Source organism: Culex quinquefasciatus, chromosome 3, assembly GCF_015732765.1.
Source record: "Culex quinquefasciatus strain JHB chromosome 3, VPISU_Cqui_1.0_pri_paternal, whole genome shotgun sequence".
Taxonomy (NCBI): Eukaryota; Metazoa; Arthropoda; class Insecta; order Diptera; family Culicidae; genus Culex; species Culex quinquefasciatus.
Genome location: NC_051863.1, coordinates 16,110,150 through 16,129,002, shown reverse-complemented (window position 1 = coordinate 16,129,002; position 18,853 = coordinate 16,110,150). Strand labels below are relative to the sequence as shown.

The 18,853-nt window shown below is 40.0% G+C and overlaps 3 protein-coding genes across 3 annotated transcripts; 1 reads left to right on the top strand and 2 right to left on the bottom strand.

The window, feature by feature from the left end:
* Positions 1–3,493: 3,493 nt before the first annotated feature.
* LOC6046065 lies at positions 3,494–6,274 on the top strand. Its single transcript, XM_001863285.2, has 3 exons — positions 3,494–3,642; positions 3,707–5,397; positions 5,812–6,274. Exons 1-3 carry the CDS (start codon positions 3,639–3,641, stop codon positions 6,112–6,114), a joined length of 1,998 nt encoding a protein of 665 aa, XP_001863320.2. The 5' UTR covers positions 3,494–3,638; the 3' UTR covers positions 6,115–6,274.
* An 8,320-nt stretch (positions 6,275–14,594) lies between these two features.
* LOC119768639 lies at positions 14,595–15,727 on the bottom strand. Its single transcript, XM_038258913.1, has 4 exons — positions 15,535–15,727; positions 15,033–15,463; positions 14,791–14,976; positions 14,595–14,725 (listed from the first exon to the last, which is right to left on the bottom strand). The coding sequence occupies exons 1-4, from the start codon at positions 15,725–15,727 to the stop codon at positions 14,615–14,617; spliced, it is 921 nt and encodes a 306-aa protein (XP_038114841.1). The 3' UTR covers positions 14,595–14,614.
* An 8-nt stretch (positions 15,728–15,735) lies between these two features.
* Positions 15,736–16,548, bottom strand: LOC119769805. Its single transcript, XM_038263469.1, has 3 exons — positions 16,383–16,548; positions 15,840–16,320; positions 15,736–15,777 (listed from the first exon to the last, which is right to left on the bottom strand). The coding sequence occupies exons 1-2, from the start codon at positions 16,478–16,480 to the stop codon at positions 15,846–15,848; spliced, it is 573 nt and encodes a 190-aa protein (XP_038119397.1). The 5' UTR covers positions 16,481–16,548; the 3' UTR covers positions 15,736–15,777; positions 15,840–15,845.
* Positions 16,549–18,853: the final 2,305 nt, after the last annotated feature.

Genomic DNA, 18,853 nt, shown 5'->3' with positions numbered 1-18,853 from the left:
GACGATCCAGGTAAACGCCCCATGAAACAGGTCCTCCGAGTCCTGTACGACATGGATGTGAGTGTGCTGAAAGAAGAGCTCAAAACTCTGAAGTTGAACGTGATCGAAGTCTTCAAGATGACGACATCTTCAAGACAAAGACATCAAGTATCGTGATCAACTGTACCTGGTTCATCTCGAGAAAGGATCGACAACGCCGTCTGAGCTGACAGCAGTTCGGGCTATTTTCAACATCATCGTGACTTGGGAACGTTATCGTCCAGTGCACCGTGACGTGACGCAATGTTCGAACTGTTTGCAGTTTGGACATGGTGGAAGGAACTGTTTCTTCAAGAGTCTTTGCGGTTACAATCAACGAGATCATCGAAGCGAAATGCTTCAATTGCGGCAGCGACCATTCGACCAAGAATCTCAGCTGCCCAAAACGGGCTGAGTTTGTAAAAAAATTGGCAGCAAGCGACGATGAGGCACCAACCAAATCGTCGCAAAACACTAGCAACGTTCACGGACGTGGATTTTCCTGCATTGGCATCACCTGGAGCGGGATCTGTTCGAGTGGCACCAAATCTGCAGCCATTGACGTTGAATCAGCGGCAAAAAGTTGCAGAGAATACAACACCTCCTGGCTTCAGTCAGCAACCGAGGGAAAACCAACCAACATCAACGGATGAAGGCAGTAGTGACCTGTTTTCACCACAAGAACTTCTGAACATTTTCATCGAGATGACAACAACACTGCGTGGGTGCAAAACTCGCCAGGAACAAGTAAGAACGCTTGGAGCATTCATCTTAAAATACAGTTCATAGTTTACTTGTTCTAATGATTTTGAATAATTCGAGGAATTTTTATTTTAGTTTTATGTTAGGATTAGTTGTTTAAGTGATTTTTTTTCTTTTTTTTTACCCAAATGTATTCGATTAAATGCAAAAATGTAAAACAATTTGAAATAAATGAATGAATGGGGACCATTCACAAACCACGTGGACACTTTTTTGGTAATCTCAACCCCCCCCCCCCCTCTCGTGGACAATTGTCCATACAAAAAAATCTTTTTTGTATGGAGCGTGGACAATTGCCATACCCCCTAAAGTGTCCACGTGGTTTATGGATGGTCCCATGTGAACAGTTATAATAAAACGAAAAATACAACAAAGATGAAGAGCATTTAGCCATACCACTTAGAATGTAAATGAAATGTAATTATTATAAGAAAGTTCAATAAAGACATATTTAATTTAAAAAAAAAAAAAAACTTCGTGGGTGCAAAACTCGTGCGGAACAAGTCGACGCCAACATTTCAAAAAGCATCATGTACACACCATGCGTTTTGAGAAAAACGCATTTGAATGTTGAGCATCCATTTTCAATTCCCATTTTGATATAAAAGCAAAATAAGATGTTCTAATAATAACAAACGATGAAAAACGTTGCTTTTGTTGATACTTGATCATCCATATTCAATAAAACATTATTTCCGTAATTTTATTTGAGAAAAACAAACATAACTCCTTTTGAAATCACCAACGTCGATATCACCCTGCTGTCATTGAGGGGGGCGCTTTGTTATGATTCGTTTTTCTTCGCCGAATGTACATGGCGCTTTGTTCATGTTGCTTTTTTTTCGTCACGAGGTTCATGTAGTCTTTTGTTTGACAGGTTGACAGGGCTATATAAACAGGGACTGCTGATGGCAGAGATTTTGTTTATGTTACTTTATTTAAAATCATGATTAAAAAGACTTTACTGAAGTAACTTTTGCTCATTTTTGGTGGAGAGGTAGTTTATTAGGAGTACTTTTAGAATATGCAATAACCCAGAAAGTGTCAAAATGTACATGATGCCTTTTGAAATGTTACCGTCGAAGTAAGAACGCTTGGAGGATTCTGGGACGGGACGGCTGGATAGAGTCTTCTTTTTGAGTGTTCACGTTTGTATTCTTCTTCTGTTTTTTGCAAGAAAATTCGTGTTCGAAAACAAATATCAAGCAATCTGTGATTCAGATAGCTTGACAATTCAAATTTTCTTGATGATGTTTTTCAACTCAGTGCTCAAGCATGCGGATGACTTTTTCTTTGGTTGAAATGTTGTTTAGTTTTTCCTCGCAGATTTTTTTTGATTTCGCTGTTAAAATTTGCGGTTGGACGTGGGTGGAGAATCCTGAGTTTATGTTCCATCGTTTTACGGTGGATCCGTTCATAAGGAGCTGCCTGATTCAAATTACTTGAAATGGTTGGCAAATCAAAGATGAGTCAAAAAATGATCACTTCTTCTATTTTTATTGTGTTTTTTATATGAAAGATTTTTTATTTTCATTTGGATGTGAAAAATGCGATACGATTTAAATGCGTTTTCTTACTTCAATCTAAATAAAATCCTAAAAAGCCTGCAAGTCATTAAATGGGAGGGGAGATTTTTTCTTAGATCTGCTCCTGTCGTTGTCCCGTTACGCGAAGGAAGTAAATAAACCTTTCCCAGTTCTCCAAAGAGGAGCACGTCGAATTCAACGGCAATTTTTACTCAACTTTAAAGATATTTAACATTCCATAGTTCAAAATTCAAATTTGTACCAATTCATTCACTTCAAAGAGCGAAAAAGTTTGTTTTTCAATTTGTGGCAATGTGTTGAAATAAAAAAGTGCGAAAAAATCAAATAGGCCAAACTGTGGCCATTATTTTTGTTTGCTTTTTAAATCCAGTTCTACGGTGTTGTTTCTTTACGCCACATTTTAATTTCATAGGAAGCACAGGTTTAATATTGTTCAATCTAGATGACATTTCTATATAACGCGCAAAAAAAATAACAATAGTTTTAAATGGGCAAAAGAATAGTCACTCAGTTCATGAAATGTATTGTTTTTTAAAATGAAAATGCTGATAAGTCAACATTCGGTGTACGATAGAAATAAATGCCTTTCAATTGAAAATATTTTAATTAATCTATTCATGCAATTTACAATTATTTGTGAAATTGATTTATTTTTTTTTTTCAATTCAAATTACAATACTTCTCATTTTCTCCTCATAAGAAAGGACTGGTTTAGGTTGACAGAAGCGGCCATGTTGAAAGTGGTTTAGTTTGACAATAGGTTTTTTTCTCTTTGTTTATCCCATCCCAGGGAGGATTTATCTTAAAACACAGTTCGTAGTTTACTCTTTCTAATGATTTTGAATATTTCAATGAGTTTACTTTTTTTAGATTTAAGTTAGAATTAGTTGTTAAAGTTATTTTTTTCTTTTTTACCCAAATGTATTCGATTAAATGCAAAAATGTAAAACAATTTGAAGTAAATAAATGAGCGTGAACAGTTAATAATAAAATGAAAAATACAACAAAGATGAAGAGCATTTAGCCATACCACTTAGAATGAAAATGAAATGTAATAATTATTATTATAAGAAAGTTCAATGAAGACATATTTAATCTCAAAAAAAAAAAAATCAAAAAGGGCCCATCGCGATCGGTACCGTTTGTGACGTTCGCTGCCTGGAGTTCGACCCTGCAAAAATCGATCGCAACTGTCAAAAAGGTGAAATTTTCTTCAAAGGCGTGAAAAGTGGAAGCCGCAAGCTGCTGGTAAATTTCCGCGAATATCCAGGATCGATAAACCGGAAACGGACCGCACTACATCGCATCGCAATGGGTACGTACCGGGGGAGCGGAGGGAAGTGGAGTAGACGTAAGAACTCGTTCGTATTTTTCGCTAGACACGTCGGAAGAGGTGCTGTGCTTTGAGGAGTCAGCTTCTTCGATTAGCAATGGCGGCGGTGGCGGCGGCGGTGGCGTCGGAGATAATGAGGAAGCCAACGATGCCGAAGCGGCTGCGCACGGAGAGGAAGCGGCGGACGCTGATGAGCAGCCGATGGAGAAAGAGGGTGAGGCAAATGGCTTACAGGAATCGTCGGTGAGTGTTAAGGGGCAGGATCCGGCGGATGACGAGGACGTGATCGTGCTGGACTCGGACGACGAGGACCAAAAGCCGGTGCTGGCGGAGCTGGAGGCCAAGCTGAAGAAGGATAAGGTTGCGGTGGTGAAGAAGACGGCGGCGGAGGTAGCGGAACCGGATGATGCCGTGCCGGAAGATATGGCCGATATGACGGTGGTGGACGAGGCCGACTGTTCGGACGCGGACAGCGATCTGGACGAGAATGGCGAGTCGCGCCAGTGGGACTGTCCGCTGGCGAAGAAGGCGCCGAGGACGTACCGCGAGAAGGACTTCCGGCCGACGGAGAAGGATCCGCGCTGCAAGGACGATTGGACGCTGGCTGCGTTTTGGCCCGTGTACGTGAGCAACTTCCGGCTGTTCAACAAGTTTGACTCGGATACGAGCTGCATCCATGCGGTCCATAAATATTTTGCGGCCAAGGGATTGCCGTCGTTTATGGTGTTCCGTTGGAAGGATAGCTTCTTCAACGACTACCAGAAGCGGGTTGGGGTGTACGACTTTTTGGTATATTTCTGTACCGAGAAGGACGCGAACCGGGCCATCCAGTGGTGCAACCGTGAGTCGTACTACGGCCACAAGCTGAACGTGTACAGCGGCCGCACGCCGGATCTGTTTTCGAAGCAAAAGTCGTGGCGCCTGAAGCATCTGAAGGCCGAGGACAAGCTCGAAACCGAGTCAAATCTGGAGCAGTATCTGCGTCGTTACGGCGAAGTCCGTTGCGTTTCCAAGCAGGACCTGGACGGAGTGCTGGTCGAGTTTGACAAGACTTTTGAAGACTTTGAGAGTTTGTTTGCCGAAGATCGTCGTATTGAGGCGTCCCCCATTGAGGGACCGGTCTCGCGGCAGCGATTCGTCGAGCAGGACGTCGAGGAGGAAATTTTAAAGTGGATCGAAGGCAAGCCAAAGGTCGTGAAAACTCGACCACGGAACTTCCTGCTTCGGTCGCTGAAACATGGCGTCATCCCGGAAATGTGGAATCTGTGGCTCAAGACCGAAGCGGAAGCCCTGGCCGAGTTTAAAAACAAACGTCGCGAGGGCCCACCTGGCCGCGCTGCTGACCGAAAGCAGCAAGTCAGCCGCCGGGGCAATCCAGTTCCGAATCGCGCCGGACAAGGTGGCGCCAAACAAGCGCCCCGATCGCAAAACTATCGCTCGAATCAGGCTGGCGGCGGCGGCGGCGCAGGTGCCAAAAATCTCCGGGAACCTCTGCCGCCCAGACCGCCGCGCCGCGACAGATCCCCGTACCGTGGGTCGTCCCCGCCGAGGCGTCGCCCGGAGCGGTCCCGGTCCGGCCATCGAAGTGGTCCGACCCGGCCGCTCGATGACATCGACAAGATCATTAAGCTGAAGCAGGAGCTGGCCAATCTGTACGCGCGCCAGCTGGATGGCGTCAGCTCGCCCGGTCCTCGGCACGGACCGAGAGACGGCGCAGGTGGCAGTGGCAACATCAGGGTAAGTTCCGCACCATGTGCGATGCCATCTTTCTTTTACTTCTGGTGTGGCGACTCCTGGATCTTCAGGTCGATCCAACATACCGCGGATGATCCATAGAATTCCTTTTGGAGGTGTGTATTGGCTGCTAGAAACTTTATTTGCGGCTTCCAGGTGTCTTTCCTAGAAGACCTTAAACCGCTGCTGCCGGACCGACTTCAATTCAGTCATTTATTTCCTGTTTCAACCTTTACCAAAGAGCACATTTCATACCAAAAGTCGTAGTTTTTCGTACTGTTGTAGAATCGAAGGATTTTTGCAGAAAAATCAAACTTCAAATCAAAAATTTTCTGCAGAAATTCTACCCCCAAAACAACAACTTCTCCCTAACCATCTCAACCCTTTCCACCCCCTCTAAAAAATTCCCCAAAACAGAACCGCCCCCAGCCGTACCACTGGAACAAGCAGCGCGACGATCTACTCCTAGAGGTCGGCGGACGCCGAGATGACAGCAGCTTTAGGCGTAACCCGGTTGGAGGCCCACCTCCAAACAGACCACCGTACAACAACAACAACACCGGCAACAACAGCAACAATCGCAACCCGGGCCCGGGAGCAGGAGCGGGGCCAAACGGGAACGGGCAAGCCTTCCCCAAGCGGAATCGCATCCGCGGCAGGAAGAAGCCACGTGGAGCGGGTGCCGTTGGAGGAGCGGCTGCTCCCAGGGCGAATCCGTAAAGGAATTATTTTAACAAATAAGTTGGAGAGAAACTTAACACAAACATTGCATAACAACATTTAAACAAACAAACTTACGATTAAGATTGACTTTCAATTCGCTTCACAGCTAGCACAGTTGTGTTGTGTGTGTATTAATAAATGATTCAGTGAAACGGAAGCGGCGGAATGGTGTTGTGAGTTACGAAAGAAAGGCCCTAATTTTCACACCTCTTCCCTTGCTGGCGTGAAAACGCCACGGAACGGGTAATGGTGGATGTTTTGGACGTTGTTGTTGTGGACTTACTGGACAGGAAAAGCGGGATTCGTGAAACGGTCTTGAAATGGTTCAGCAGTGACCTAGAAAACTGGAAGCAGCCGGAAACAGCAGTGGATCTCGAAGTACCACAAGGCGGCGTTCTAGGGCCACGACATCAAACAGGCGCTGAAGAGAGAACAGGTGCCTCGGGGTCATGCTGGATGAAAAGCTGAATTTGAACGCGCACGCATTGACTACAACATTCGGAAAGCAGCGCGAAAGTTTGCCGACTTGTGTAGGATTAATCGATACTTGACAGCAGAGGCAAATGTTCAGTTGTACAACTCGCTGATCGTGCCACACTTCGACTACAGCTCATCGATCTTGTTCCGAGACCATGCTCCGTCCGAATGTTTGCAGTGGATGTCGGTGAGGCAACGGATCGAATACAACACACTTGTCATTGTTTTTTTTCGCGTATAAGGAAAGGATGGCACCACAATACAAGACGGAAGCCATGGTATCCGGAAGGGATATCCATGAGCACGAACCTAGAGGAGCTGACGATACCGGATTGCAGATATGGAGAAAGGCGTGTACGCAGAACTCGCTGTTTTACACAGGTTTTAAACTATGCAACCAGCTTCGAGCAACAGAAATGAGTTTACCCTGCGCTGCAAAGAGTTTGTACGGCCATTGGGGCATATTGTGGATCACTTTGGGCCGCATATGATAAACCTGATCAAAAGTAACGTAAATCTGGGCACGGTTTAACCCTATGTGTCCATATGCGTGTGGAATAGCAAATGGTTCTAATACTTCAAATGAATAAAATGCTGAAATCTTATTGATAAAAAGACTCGACATAGGATTTGTAAGGGCATCTTCAGCGCTGGGTGCAAACATCGAAGCAAAGCTAATTTGCACCCGACGTCAACCCCATCGTGGTACCTGTCGCGGTAGCAAATTTGCTCTCAGTTCTTCGGGATTTCACTTTGCTACCCGGTATTCTGCCTGTTTGCTACCGCATCAAATGGAATTATGCACGGAAAATCGAACCAAGCACGGATTTTTTTTTTATTTAAAATTTTTTAAAAATTTAAAATTTTTAAAAATTTAAAAAAATTGCAAAATAATAGAAAAAATAAAAAAAAATAATTTAGGCCGTTGCAAATATTTTTTGAAGTTTATGTCCCTCGACTCTGGTCCAGGTCGAGGGGGGGAGGGGGGTTGGAAGAGATTTTTTTTTCGCCGAAAAAAAAACTTTTTGCGGGTCTGTACATTGGAATTCCACAAAAATTGAAAATATTTTTGACCGAACCCAGGAATGCTAAATATGATTTTAAACGCAGGAAAATGCATTTCTAATTGTTTTCAGTTGGATGGACTTATATTTCCTTTAAAATTTGGAAGTTTTTTGAAAAACATTTTTTTGCCGCCTGGTTTTTCGAACCGGGGGCGACATAAACTTTGAAAAATAAGTGCAACAACCTAAAATAATTGAAAAAAATATAATTTTTTTTAAATTAAAATTTTGCAAAAGTAAAAAAAATAAAATTTTGGATTTTCTTTTAATTTTAAAATTTTTAAATTTTTGAATTTTTAATTTTTTGAATTTTTGATTTTTTGAATTTTTAAATTTTTGAATTTTTGAATTTTTTGAATTTTTGAATCACCCACAAGAGCAGACATAGAAAATCTCCGAAACACGCATTCAAAACTTTGCCCCCGGCTTGCCGGTACTTGTCGCCCAAGTAACCATCCAGCACTAAAAGAAATCATAAATGAGCTGTTTGTCAGCATTCTACAGTCATAAAACAGCTAGGATGATAACAAATCAGCTCTAAAACAACTGCTGTAGTATTAGCTGATATGCAGCAGTTTTAATGCTGCTTTAGCATTGCATTTTCCCCATTTTACAACACTAAACAAAATAAACAAAAATAAAAATATATCTTGCTCGTTCATTCCTTCAATCAGTACGACCAAAAATAACCAGCGGAGAAAACGGCTGTCAGTCGATGGCTGAGATTCATCGTAAGTTGTTTATGCTTCCGATGTTTTTATTCTTTGAGAAGAATATTAATGACTGGTTGAACAACTTCTTCGTTCAAAACCTGTATTTTGTGGGTGTTTGCGAGCACCTTTTGTTTGTGGGAAACTAAATGAACTCTTCTAAAGGATAGATTTTTGCAGGTTGCATTTTCTCGGCCACTATGGTGACAACTGGCTTTGAAGTGTTTTTTTTTTCTCTTTCGATTTCCGGCGGTACTGGAGGAATCTGCCGTCTTCGATGCCCACCTCAGTAAATTCCCAATTTGAGTCCCGCAATCAAGCTCGCAAAGTACTAGCTATTTTAGGTGTCAAACAAGCTATGCTAAACCACATTGGCCGTGCGGGATCAGGCTCGAAAACTTCCACTCATCAGCAGCAACATCTCCTGGCAGGGGCGCCGACTCTAGGGGGGCACGGTACTTTTTGCCCCCCTAAAAATTGGGCAGGGGGGGCAGCCCATACATTGTGCCCCCCCAGAAATTTTAGAAGAAAAATATTCTTATTTTAAATATTACAAAAAAAAAATACAGAAATAATTGAAAATAATATTTAAAACTGAATTGGAATTGGATAGAATTCTTGTAAGCGAATCTGTAAAATAGTTCAAATTTTTTTTTAAATCGACAACGTTTCATCTATACTACTGCGCTCTCTTATGCTAACTAGGTAGGAAAACCAGCAAGCTTAGTATACAAGAGCAAACTTACGCAAACTCTTGTCAAAACAATCATCAAGTTTTCAGACGCAACATTCTGCGATTTGCCATTGTAGATCAGGATTTAGCGAAAATAAACTGAAACACTTTTCAAAATGGTCATTTGATGACAGCTTTACATTAAAAAAAGCTGACAAATTCGATATTTTTTTGAGTAATTGTAGGTATTTTTTTTCTTGATTTCTTTTTAAAAAATTGCAAATTTTTGGTCGTATCAAGTTGTCATAATGCTTTTTTTGATTTTATTAAAAACCGTTTGTGTATCTTTTTGGTTATTCTGAAATTCTTAAATTCTTAAATTCTTAAATTCTTAAATTCTTAAATTCTTAAATTCTTAAATTCTTAAATTCTTAAATTCTTATATTCTTATATTCTTTAAATTTAAATTCTTAAATTTTAAATTCTTAAATTCTTAAATTCTTAAATTTAAATTCTTAAATTCTTAAATTCTTAAATTTTAAATTCTTAAATTTTAAATTCTTAAATTTTAAATTCTTAAATTCTTAAATTCTTAAATTCTTAAATTCTTAAATTCTTAAATTCTTATATTCTTAAATTCTGAACAAATAAATTGATGTTAAATTTTCGATTTTTTTAAACATTGTTTTTTTTTGTAATTTCCAAATTTCTGATTTTTTAAATTTCTGAATTTCAACTTTTGATTTCTTAACATTTTTAAGCCATGAGTTTTTTTAACCTATGGTTTTTTTTAAACTTTTTTTAAATTTTGGAATATTTTTTTTCTGTTATTTTTTTTCTAAATTGAAGATTTGAAAAAAATGTTGTTTTTTAATGTGCATTTTCCAATTTCTAAAGTTCTAAATTTTTGCTTTTTACTTTTGTTTTCAGTTTTAGAATATTTGTGTTGTTGAATTTTAAATACCTAATAATTTTTATTATTGACTGTTACTTCTGGAAAATAAGTGATAATATGCCAATTAGAAGGAATTCGCCTTCCAAACATATAAAAAATTCCCCCAATAAACATTCTCAATCACGTTTTAATGAATAATCTTTTTTTTTTTTAAAAATGGAATCCGGATGAAAAAAATTCTTATCACATCGTAATATTCAAATTGGTAAAATTCGTGATATACAATAAACTTAAACATCAAATCGCCACTCTCACCTGACGATTTTGGAAAACAACCGTGCCCCCCCAACATTTTGGACTAGTCGGCGCCTCTGTCTCCTGGCATCGAATCTTCGACATCTCAATTTCAAACAAAAAATCGGCTCCTCCCCAGTGGTTCAGCTTCATCGGTAATGCAGTTGTGTACAAAACGAAAATAGATCGGAAGGGGGAGATGAAAAAGAGGGAGAGAGCAACATTTTGGCTTCTCCCAATTTTTTGACGTTTTGTGCAGGGTTGGATCAACAACAGTAGAGGCCAGCTGGAAATCAGAAATATAAAGTCCAAAACCGGTTGCATATCAGCTGTAAAAGCGCATTTAGTGCAGATGTCAAAACAACTTAGCTGCAACCCACAGCTGGTAAAGCGCTTGTAGTGCTGCAATCTGACTAGTTATAGTGCTGTTTGGTTACTTGGGCGGGTATCAGAAAATGAGTACCCGACAGGTACCGACACATATTTTTCTTCTACAGATGAACTTGAGATCAAATTTGATACCTGCTTTGCTACGCGCGGTGGGAGACTCGGGGGCAAACTCGAGAGCAAATTAGGTGGGAATCTAATCGGGTAGCAAATGGTTTAACTTTCGACCTTTTCGAAAACTTAAATTCTTTGAAATTTTCAATAGGATTAAAAAGTTTAATGAACTTTTAGCATTTCTAGGCATGAATCAACACATAATTATTGATTTTGAAGGTAAACGAGAGCAAAAAATGATAAAAACCCATATTTGCCCCCGCGGTGGGCTTGTTTCGGTGGCAAATTTGCTACCCTAGCGGTGGGGATGACGGATTTTTTTTCAAGGTGGCAAATTTGATCTCGGTATTCATGAGCCGGGTGCAAATTTGATTTGCACCCGGCTCATGAATACCGAGATCAAATCTGGAGTTTTTTTTTAAAGGTCCAATAAACCAAATTTCCAGTTTTTGCTTTTTGGGTGTTTTTGAAAGCGCCTTGGGTCAGGGGTATTAAAAACACCCAAAAAGCAAAAACTAAAAATTTGGTTTATTGGACCTTTTCAAAAAAAAAAAAAAAACTCCAGAAATTTGCCACCTTGAAAAAACTCCGTCATCCCCACCGTTAGGGTAGCAAATTTGCCACCGAAACAAGCCCACCACGGGGGGCAAATATGGGTTTTTATCATTTTTTGCTCTCGTTTGCCTTCAAAATCAATAATTATGTGTTGATTCATGCCTAGAAATGCTAAAAGTTTATTTAACTATTTAATCCTATTGAAAATTTCAAAGAATTTCATTTTTCGAAAATGTTGAAAGTTAAACCATTTGCTACCCGATTTGATTCCCACCAAATTAGCTCTCGAGTTTGCCCCCGAGTCTCCCACCGCGCGTAGCAAAGCAGGTATCAAATTTGATCTCAAGTTCATCTGTAGAAGAAAAAAATGTGTCGGTACCTGTCGGGTACTCATTTTCTGATACCCGACAAGTACCGGCAAGCCGGGGCAAAGTTTTGAATGCGTGTTTCGAAGATTTTTGTATGTCATATGCAAGATATGATTCGAAAATACAAAAATCCAAAAATACAAAAAAATCAAAAATTTAAAGCTTTTGAAAATCCAAAATTCAAAAATTCAAAAAAATTAAAAATCCAAAATTACCAAAAATTCAAAAGTTAAAAATCCAAAAATTAGAAAGTTTAAAAATCTAGAAATTCAAAAATTCGAAAATTCCAAAATTCAAAAATCAAACATTTAAAACTTTCGAAAATCCTAAATTCAAAATCCAAAAATTCAAAATCCAAAAATTCCAAAATTCAAAAATTCAAAAATCCAGAAATTCAAAAATTAGAAAATTCAAAAATTTTAAAATTCGAAAATCCAAAAATTCGAAAATTTAAAAATTCAAGGATTCAAAAACACAAAAATTCAAAAATGCGTTTAAATAGCTTATTTTTTGTTGTTTTTTTTAAATTTAAATAGCAAATTATTTTTTGATTTTTTTTAATATTTTTAAATTTTTTTGATTTTTTGTTTTATATTTTTTTTAATTTGTTAGATTTCTCTAAATTTAATTTTTTTTTATTTTGATTTTTTTTTATTTTTTTGTTATTTAAAAAAATGATTTTTTTTTTAATTTTAAAGTCTTTTTGTTTTTAATTTATTTATTTTTTAATTTTTTGTTAATATTTTGATTTTTTTTTAATTTTTTTCATTTCTTATTTGATTTTTTTAATTTTCTTTATTTTTTTCTTTTTTAAATTTTTTTTGTTTTTGTTTCGATTTGTTTGAATTTTTTTTAATTCCACAATAGGGCTGGGAAAAAGAGCCTGCGGTTTCGCTACCTTTTTCTAAGTAAGTCAAGCATCAATATTTCCCGTGCTCCGCATCCTTTTTCCTTCCCGGTGAATGGTACAGATGGTAGCGGCCGGCAATGGATGGCTTGTCCTGTTCCGGTAGAATTGGTTTTAATTCCCTTTAATCAATATCTAAGCAACCTGAGCTGGACAATCATCACATATACATGACGAAATCCAGTCTGCAACCCGCTAAGATCACCATCTCCATGCGAATGTGATTTGTTTGAATTTTCTTTAATTTTTTTTAGTTTTGTAATTTTTTTATTTTTTATGCATAAAAAAACATTTTAAATTTTTTTTCCGTGCATGATTCAGTTTTCCGTGCATCATTCCATAAGGCTTTCTAGTCAGAAATTTACCAACACATTCAAAGTATGTTTACATGACAGCTGGACGTTTGTGATCAGAAATGGTTTTTAATCGTGTTTTTTACCGTTGTACATAAAAATTGGCATAGGGCTTTAGTACCCAATTGGGTACTGCAATGGTTTTTAATCGTGTTTTTTACCGTTGTACATAAAAATTGGCATAGGGCTTTAGTACCCAATTGGGTACTAAAGCCCTATGCAAATTTTTATGTACAACGGTAAAAAACACGATTTAAAACCATTTCTGATCACTTTTTTCATTTTAATGCAAATTTTTTTTTTTTTGACAGGACAACATTTTTTCGGTAGATCAACTATGGTCCCCTTGGAACGAGCTGTCAAGTAGGAGCTTTTCTGTCAAGAAGGACTGCGAAGTTAATTTTTCTAATTTGATTTAAAAATCAATTTTAAACTCTTTGTGGTCGTACAAAGGGTCATTTTACTCAGAAAAATAAGCTTTATCGCTGTAAACAATAATATCAGCAATCTGAGCTTCATTTTAGGACCCAATTCTAGCTGGTGGAACGCGGCCGGTTCAGGCCCGGAGGCCGCGGCGCAGGTTTGCTGCTGGAGAACGTGCAGAACGAGCGGTGAAATGATGGTTATTGGTCGTGTCTAGGAGGAGGAAGAGAAGATTGAACTGCTAAAGAAGTGCTTTGTGACCGAGAGAAGAAGAGGACGCTTAGTGCGAAGGTCAAGGCCATGTGGGCGAGGTTGGGTCAATAAATGATTGTTAGTAGATAAAATTAAGTGGTTTCATGTAAAAAGAGTCTTTTTGCAACACTGTTTTATCTTGAAAAAATTATCGAAAACGCCGTCTGAGCTGAAGGCAGTTCGGGCAATTTTCAACATCATCGTGACTTGGGAACGTTATCGTCCAGTGCACCGTGACGTGACGCAATGTTCGAACTGCTTGCAATTTGGACATGGTGGAAGGAATCAAAAAGGAACTGGAACTGTTTCATCAAGAGTCGTTGTGCAACCTGCGGAGGTGAGCACAAAACTTAAGCTTGCAACACAATCACGAGAACATCGAAGCCCCAAATGCTTCAACTGTGGTGGCGACCATTCGACGAAGAATCGGAGCTGTTATGAGGCGAAGCCGGATGTGAAATAATCACTCGAAAGTACTTTTTAACTAGCGTTTATTAATGCACGACTTTACTGTACGGCGTACTAAGCGAGACTGCTCTCCTCTGAGCGTGTGCGAGTGTGTGATTGGTAGAAGATTGTGTAAGATAGGTGAACATACAACAGGAGCTGCCCAAAACGACCTGAGTTTGTGCAAATTCGACAGCAAGCGACGACGATACACTAACCAAATCGTCGTGGATTTTCCCGCCTGGTCGTCACCAGGGAGAAGCGTTAACAAGTTGACTAACTCGCCTAACAGCTCTAAGACTGGGTTCCTCGGCCTAACCGGAACTATCTCGGCCTACTAAGAAATGCATGTCAAGCACAAGCTATTGTACGCTGACGACCTCAACATATTCCGGTGAATTGGAAATGTTGCTTCGCTTAGAACTGAATGGAAGTAAACGAGGAAAGGCTCAAGCGGGAGACAGATTGTAGAGGTGGAGCAAAGAGTCTGCTTTTTATTTAATATTCAGCTGTTATGAAGATCGCGTTCGATAGGTGAATGAACAACTATTAGTAAACCGTAGTTTGTAAAGGGATCGCTAAACCACTGCTGCAGGGGCATTCTTCTGAGCATCCAAACCACCGCGACTTCGTCGCCGCCGCTGGACCAACATTTGCAGCCGCGATCCGTCCAGGCGGCACATGTCGTCCTGAAAAAGAGTTCGAAAATCTTTAACCCCATTGCAAATTTGTCGTTGCGAAGAGCCAAACTCACAACGTACGCATCCGGAAAGCCAGCGTTGACGAGCGCCTCGCGGGCGTAGTATCGCCAGCGGACGTACATGAAGGTGGCGTGGAACGCGTCCAGGTTGAGCTTGGTGGCGAGTTTCGGCGTCTCGCCTGAAGAGGTCTCCACCGCTGTCATGATCGTGGCGGCCAATGTCTCGGAGATCATTTGCTCCTGAAATAGGGGAAAGTTGGTTAAGAAAAGATGACGACATCGCGCGATTTTCTAACCTTGATCATGAACCGAACGGTCACGTAGTCCAGCAACTTGCAGCGGTTGTTGTCCTCTTCGGCAAACGCTCTAATCGCCGTCATGTCCTCGAAATCCAGAATAAACTTCAAGCAGGCAAAGTTTGTCTCCGTGACAGAATCGCCTTCGCCACCGCCTTCAAAATCAAAGTCGGGAAACTCAACGTCGATCAGCACGTGCTCAAACCCGTCCTCGTGCGATCGTTTGATGAGAATTCGTCGCTGCGCCGCTTCTTCGGTGGGAGCACCGCTTCGCTTCAGCACAACTCCGGCCAGTCGACGGTAGAAACGGGTAAATAGCTGGTAAAAGTTCACGCTGCGCTCCGTCCAGTAACGGTAATCGTTCAGCATGACCGTGATGATCGACGTCCGGTTGTGGGTGATGTCGTACGCGAAGCTCGTTAGGCGTTCGTCTCACAAAAGTGCTTCAAGCCCTCCCACGTGACATCAGACCTATCTGGTTCAAACAGCTCTTCGACAATACTTCTGTACTGATCCTCGCCGAGTTCCGGCGGAAGTGCAGCGACGAGTTTGTGAGTGGCACTCACCTTGTTGCTGGTTTTGTGGTAACCGACGAACGCTCTCGGGAGCAAACCTACCATCAGCAAGCGCTTCTCTTTGGACTCGAGATTCATCTGGTCCCAAACTGAGCGCGCGTTCAGCTCGGTCACCGTCATCGTTTTCAGGTTCAGATTCGGAATGTACCAAAGCTTAAGCTGTGGGACACCTGTGAATACGGAGATTCCGGTCAACAATTGTCACATGGTTCCAAGATCGTCGCACACTAACCCGCGGTCAACAGAATCGTGCTGAATTTGCCCAGCACGGCCAGCGTGTCCGGATGATCAACGACGTATCGGGCCATCTCCAGCGAGCGCACCTCATGGCCACTTTCACGATCGAATCGAACAGAATCCGATCCGTCGGAATGTGCCCAAAGCGGTCCACCGCCTCTCGGTAGTTCACATTCGGCGCAGAAAGCGCATCGATCAGCCCGATGTCCCGATCGTAGCGCATGTCTTTCGGGCACGTCCTGAACTCGTTCAGATGTTCGTCCTGCTGCAGGTCACGGTTGTCGGGACCGGCCACAAAGAACACCAGCCGGCACTGCTGGCGGTGCAGAAACTGCAGCACCGACTCGATCGATGCCAGCTGGGCCAGATTGGGACCGCAAGCGTTCCGATAGCGGTTCTGCTTGGGCTGTCCGTGCTGGAGCTTGTCGATGTGCATCAGGTCGACGAGAATCAACGGAGTTTTGTCCGGGTGATCGCTTGCAAAAAAAATATTAAATGATTATTTAAATTTACTTGCTTTAAGCATGCTTTTTCATACGTGCGGAATTGTTCGATCCGTTCCTGAATTGAAACGTCCTTTTCGTAGGCTTTTCTCATCAGCAACAGGATGGACAAGTTGAATGCATTTGGCGCCATTTTGGACGTTAAATTTTGAAAAAATTGCAGCGTCGGCTCGTAATCTTCTTGCAAAGTGATGAAGGCAGCGTGACTGGTAATTTTAGAAAGCACGAACAAACTGATGATCAGCGCTGAAAGTCGTGAAAGTCTGATTAGCTGTCAAAAAAGCTTAAAAGACATTTGTCAATCTGGGCTCGCACTACGAGGTTCGTTTCTGTGCTACAAAAAGCTGATTTTAAACAAAATCAACTGTGGCATTCAATGGTTCTGATGGGTAATGCACGCGGTTGACTACTTGCAGGCACTTTTTTAAATTTGTATTTGAGCGTTTTTTTCTGGAAATTCTGTTATTAAATTATTAAATTATTAAATTATTAAATTATTAAGTTATTAAATTATTAAATTATTAAATTATCAAATTATTAAATTATTAAATTATTAAATTATTAAATTATTAAATTATTCAATTATTCAATTATTCAATTATTCAATTATTCAATTATTCAATTATTAAATTATTAAATTATTAAATTATTAAATTATTAATTATTAAATTATTCGATTATGCAATTATTAAATTCTTAAATATCACAATTTTTGCCATTTTCTTAGTTTGGATCGTTTTCGGAGTCATATTTTGGTAATTTCGTGTTTCGATTTTCCGGTGTAGAATTTTGGCGAGAATTATCGAGTACAAAATCAATAAATTTTAAAATTTTGCGATTTTTATATTTTATGGTTTTTTAATTTTTGAATGCTTGAATTTAAAATTTATTTTTTTCCTGAATTTGTTTTCAAAGAAACGATAGTTAAAGTGTTACAACAACTGCTATTAATCTTTCAGAAATGGCGAAAAAGGTTCCACTTGGTGCAGGTGGGATTTGAATCCACAAGTGTTCAACGGTACTGATCCAAATGCTTTCTGAGTTATTCTTTTTCGAGTCATTGTGCTACCCTAATTTTTGCCTTTCTTACTAAAGAAAGGTATAGGTTTTACTTTAAGGCTGGACGTCATTTTCATCTTCGTAAATATGTCGATTCAGCATGAATTTTCTTCGGAAAAATCGTCAAAAAATCACACTGCATCGATTTTAGACGCTCTATCGATTCACCTTGACAGAACTCGCCTATCTCCAACCCTCGAATTTTGAGAAAATAAATTCCGTGGAGTTCGAGTGATGTCCGTGTGTGGTAAATTTTTGCCAAATTTTGTGTCGCGTAATCCTCGACTCCCTATTTTCGATTTTGATTGTTCCAAGTGCATTTGAAAGCTGGTGTGCTGAACAAGGGTCATTTTGAGACCGAATTTCGAAATATCCATCTGTTTTCGGATGCGGCCAGACTTTTCAACAAAATACACAGTTTTCAAATGAAAATATGGTCAAAATTTTTCATTTTCTTTTCTTTTATTTATCTCAAAAATTGCATTTTTCGAACTCTACAACCTCCCAAATTTTCATCCAGATCCATAATCTGGTTCTGGAGTTAGAGCCGTTTGATTAACCTACCAAAAGAAAAAAAATCCCTAAAAAAAGGTAAAAGCCCACCTGGTGACTATTGCCAACACTTTTCATTTCCGATTTTATCCGAAATTTCTTTCTACATCCATAGTACAGACCATGAGTGAGCATCTGAAACAAATTTGACATCTATCGGCAATCCGGATCAATTTTTAGAGCGATTTACTTTTTGCCTTTCTTACTAAAGAAAGGTATAGGTTTTACTTTAAGGCTGGACGTCATTTTCATCTTCGTAAATATGTCGATTCAGCATGAATTTTCTTCGGAAAAATCGTCAAAAAATCACACTGCATCGATTTTAGACGCATCGTCGCCAAGTTGTCAAGTTGAGCTTCTAATGCTGGCGCGTACTGCTGGCGCGTCTTGTTATTGGGATCCAATATACTCTAATATGTGTTGGGTGCCCTATCGATTTTCATTTGCTACTATAGACATCGTATATTTTTCGGCTCTTTAGTACTATCATTATATGCATAACTGTCCAGTATTTGTTTTGAAACCTGCGACATGAGACCATTATGCGATTTAAATTCTGTCATTTATTTTTGTTGTGTGGTGGTCTAGAGGTTTGTGTCCTAACTAATATTTTATCTATAACAGAGGCAAATGATTAAATCTTGAGAAACATTGAGGTGAATTTGAAAGAGCTTTTAGAGAGTGGGGATCTTTTTAGAAAGTTGGGATCTTCTTCGAAAGTTCTTGGCTTGCTTCTTGTTGTTGGGTGAAAAAGGAAAGCTTTGATCGCAAGCGAGCGAGGGAGAGAACTTATATTCCTTTCCTCTCCACACTCGCGCTCACCGCACACGGCGCCTTGTGCTAAAGAGGCGATGGTGTAGAGGTATATTGCCCGTTTCTCTCGAAGGTACACGCC

Coding starts and splice junctions, on each gene's coding strand:
- LOC6046065 (XM_001863285.2), top strand. Junction 5,398..5,811: donor GTGGCAGTGGCAACATCAGG/GTAAGTTCCGCA, acceptor TCCCCAAAACAG/AACCGCCCCCAGCCGTACCA.
- LOC119768639 (XM_038258913.1), bottom strand. CDS start 15,727: ATGACGGTGACCGAGCTGAACGCGCGCTCAGTTTGGGACCAGATGAAT. Junction 15,464..15,534: donor CGGCGAGGATCAGTACAGAA/GTATTGTCGAAG, acceptor CACTTTTGTGAG/ACGAACGCCTAACGAGCTTC. Junction 14,977..15,032: donor CCGTTCGGTTCATGATCAAG/GTTAGAAAATCG, acceptor CCCCTATTTCAG/GAGCAAATGATCTCCGAGAC.
- LOC119769805 (XM_038263469.1), bottom strand. CDS start 16,480: ATGGCGCCAAATGCATTCAACTTGTCCATCCTGTTGCTGATGAGAAAA. Junction 16,321..16,382: donor CGGATCGAACAATTCCGCAC/GTATGAAAAAGC, acceptor TTTTTTTGCAAG/CGATCACCCGGACAAAACTC.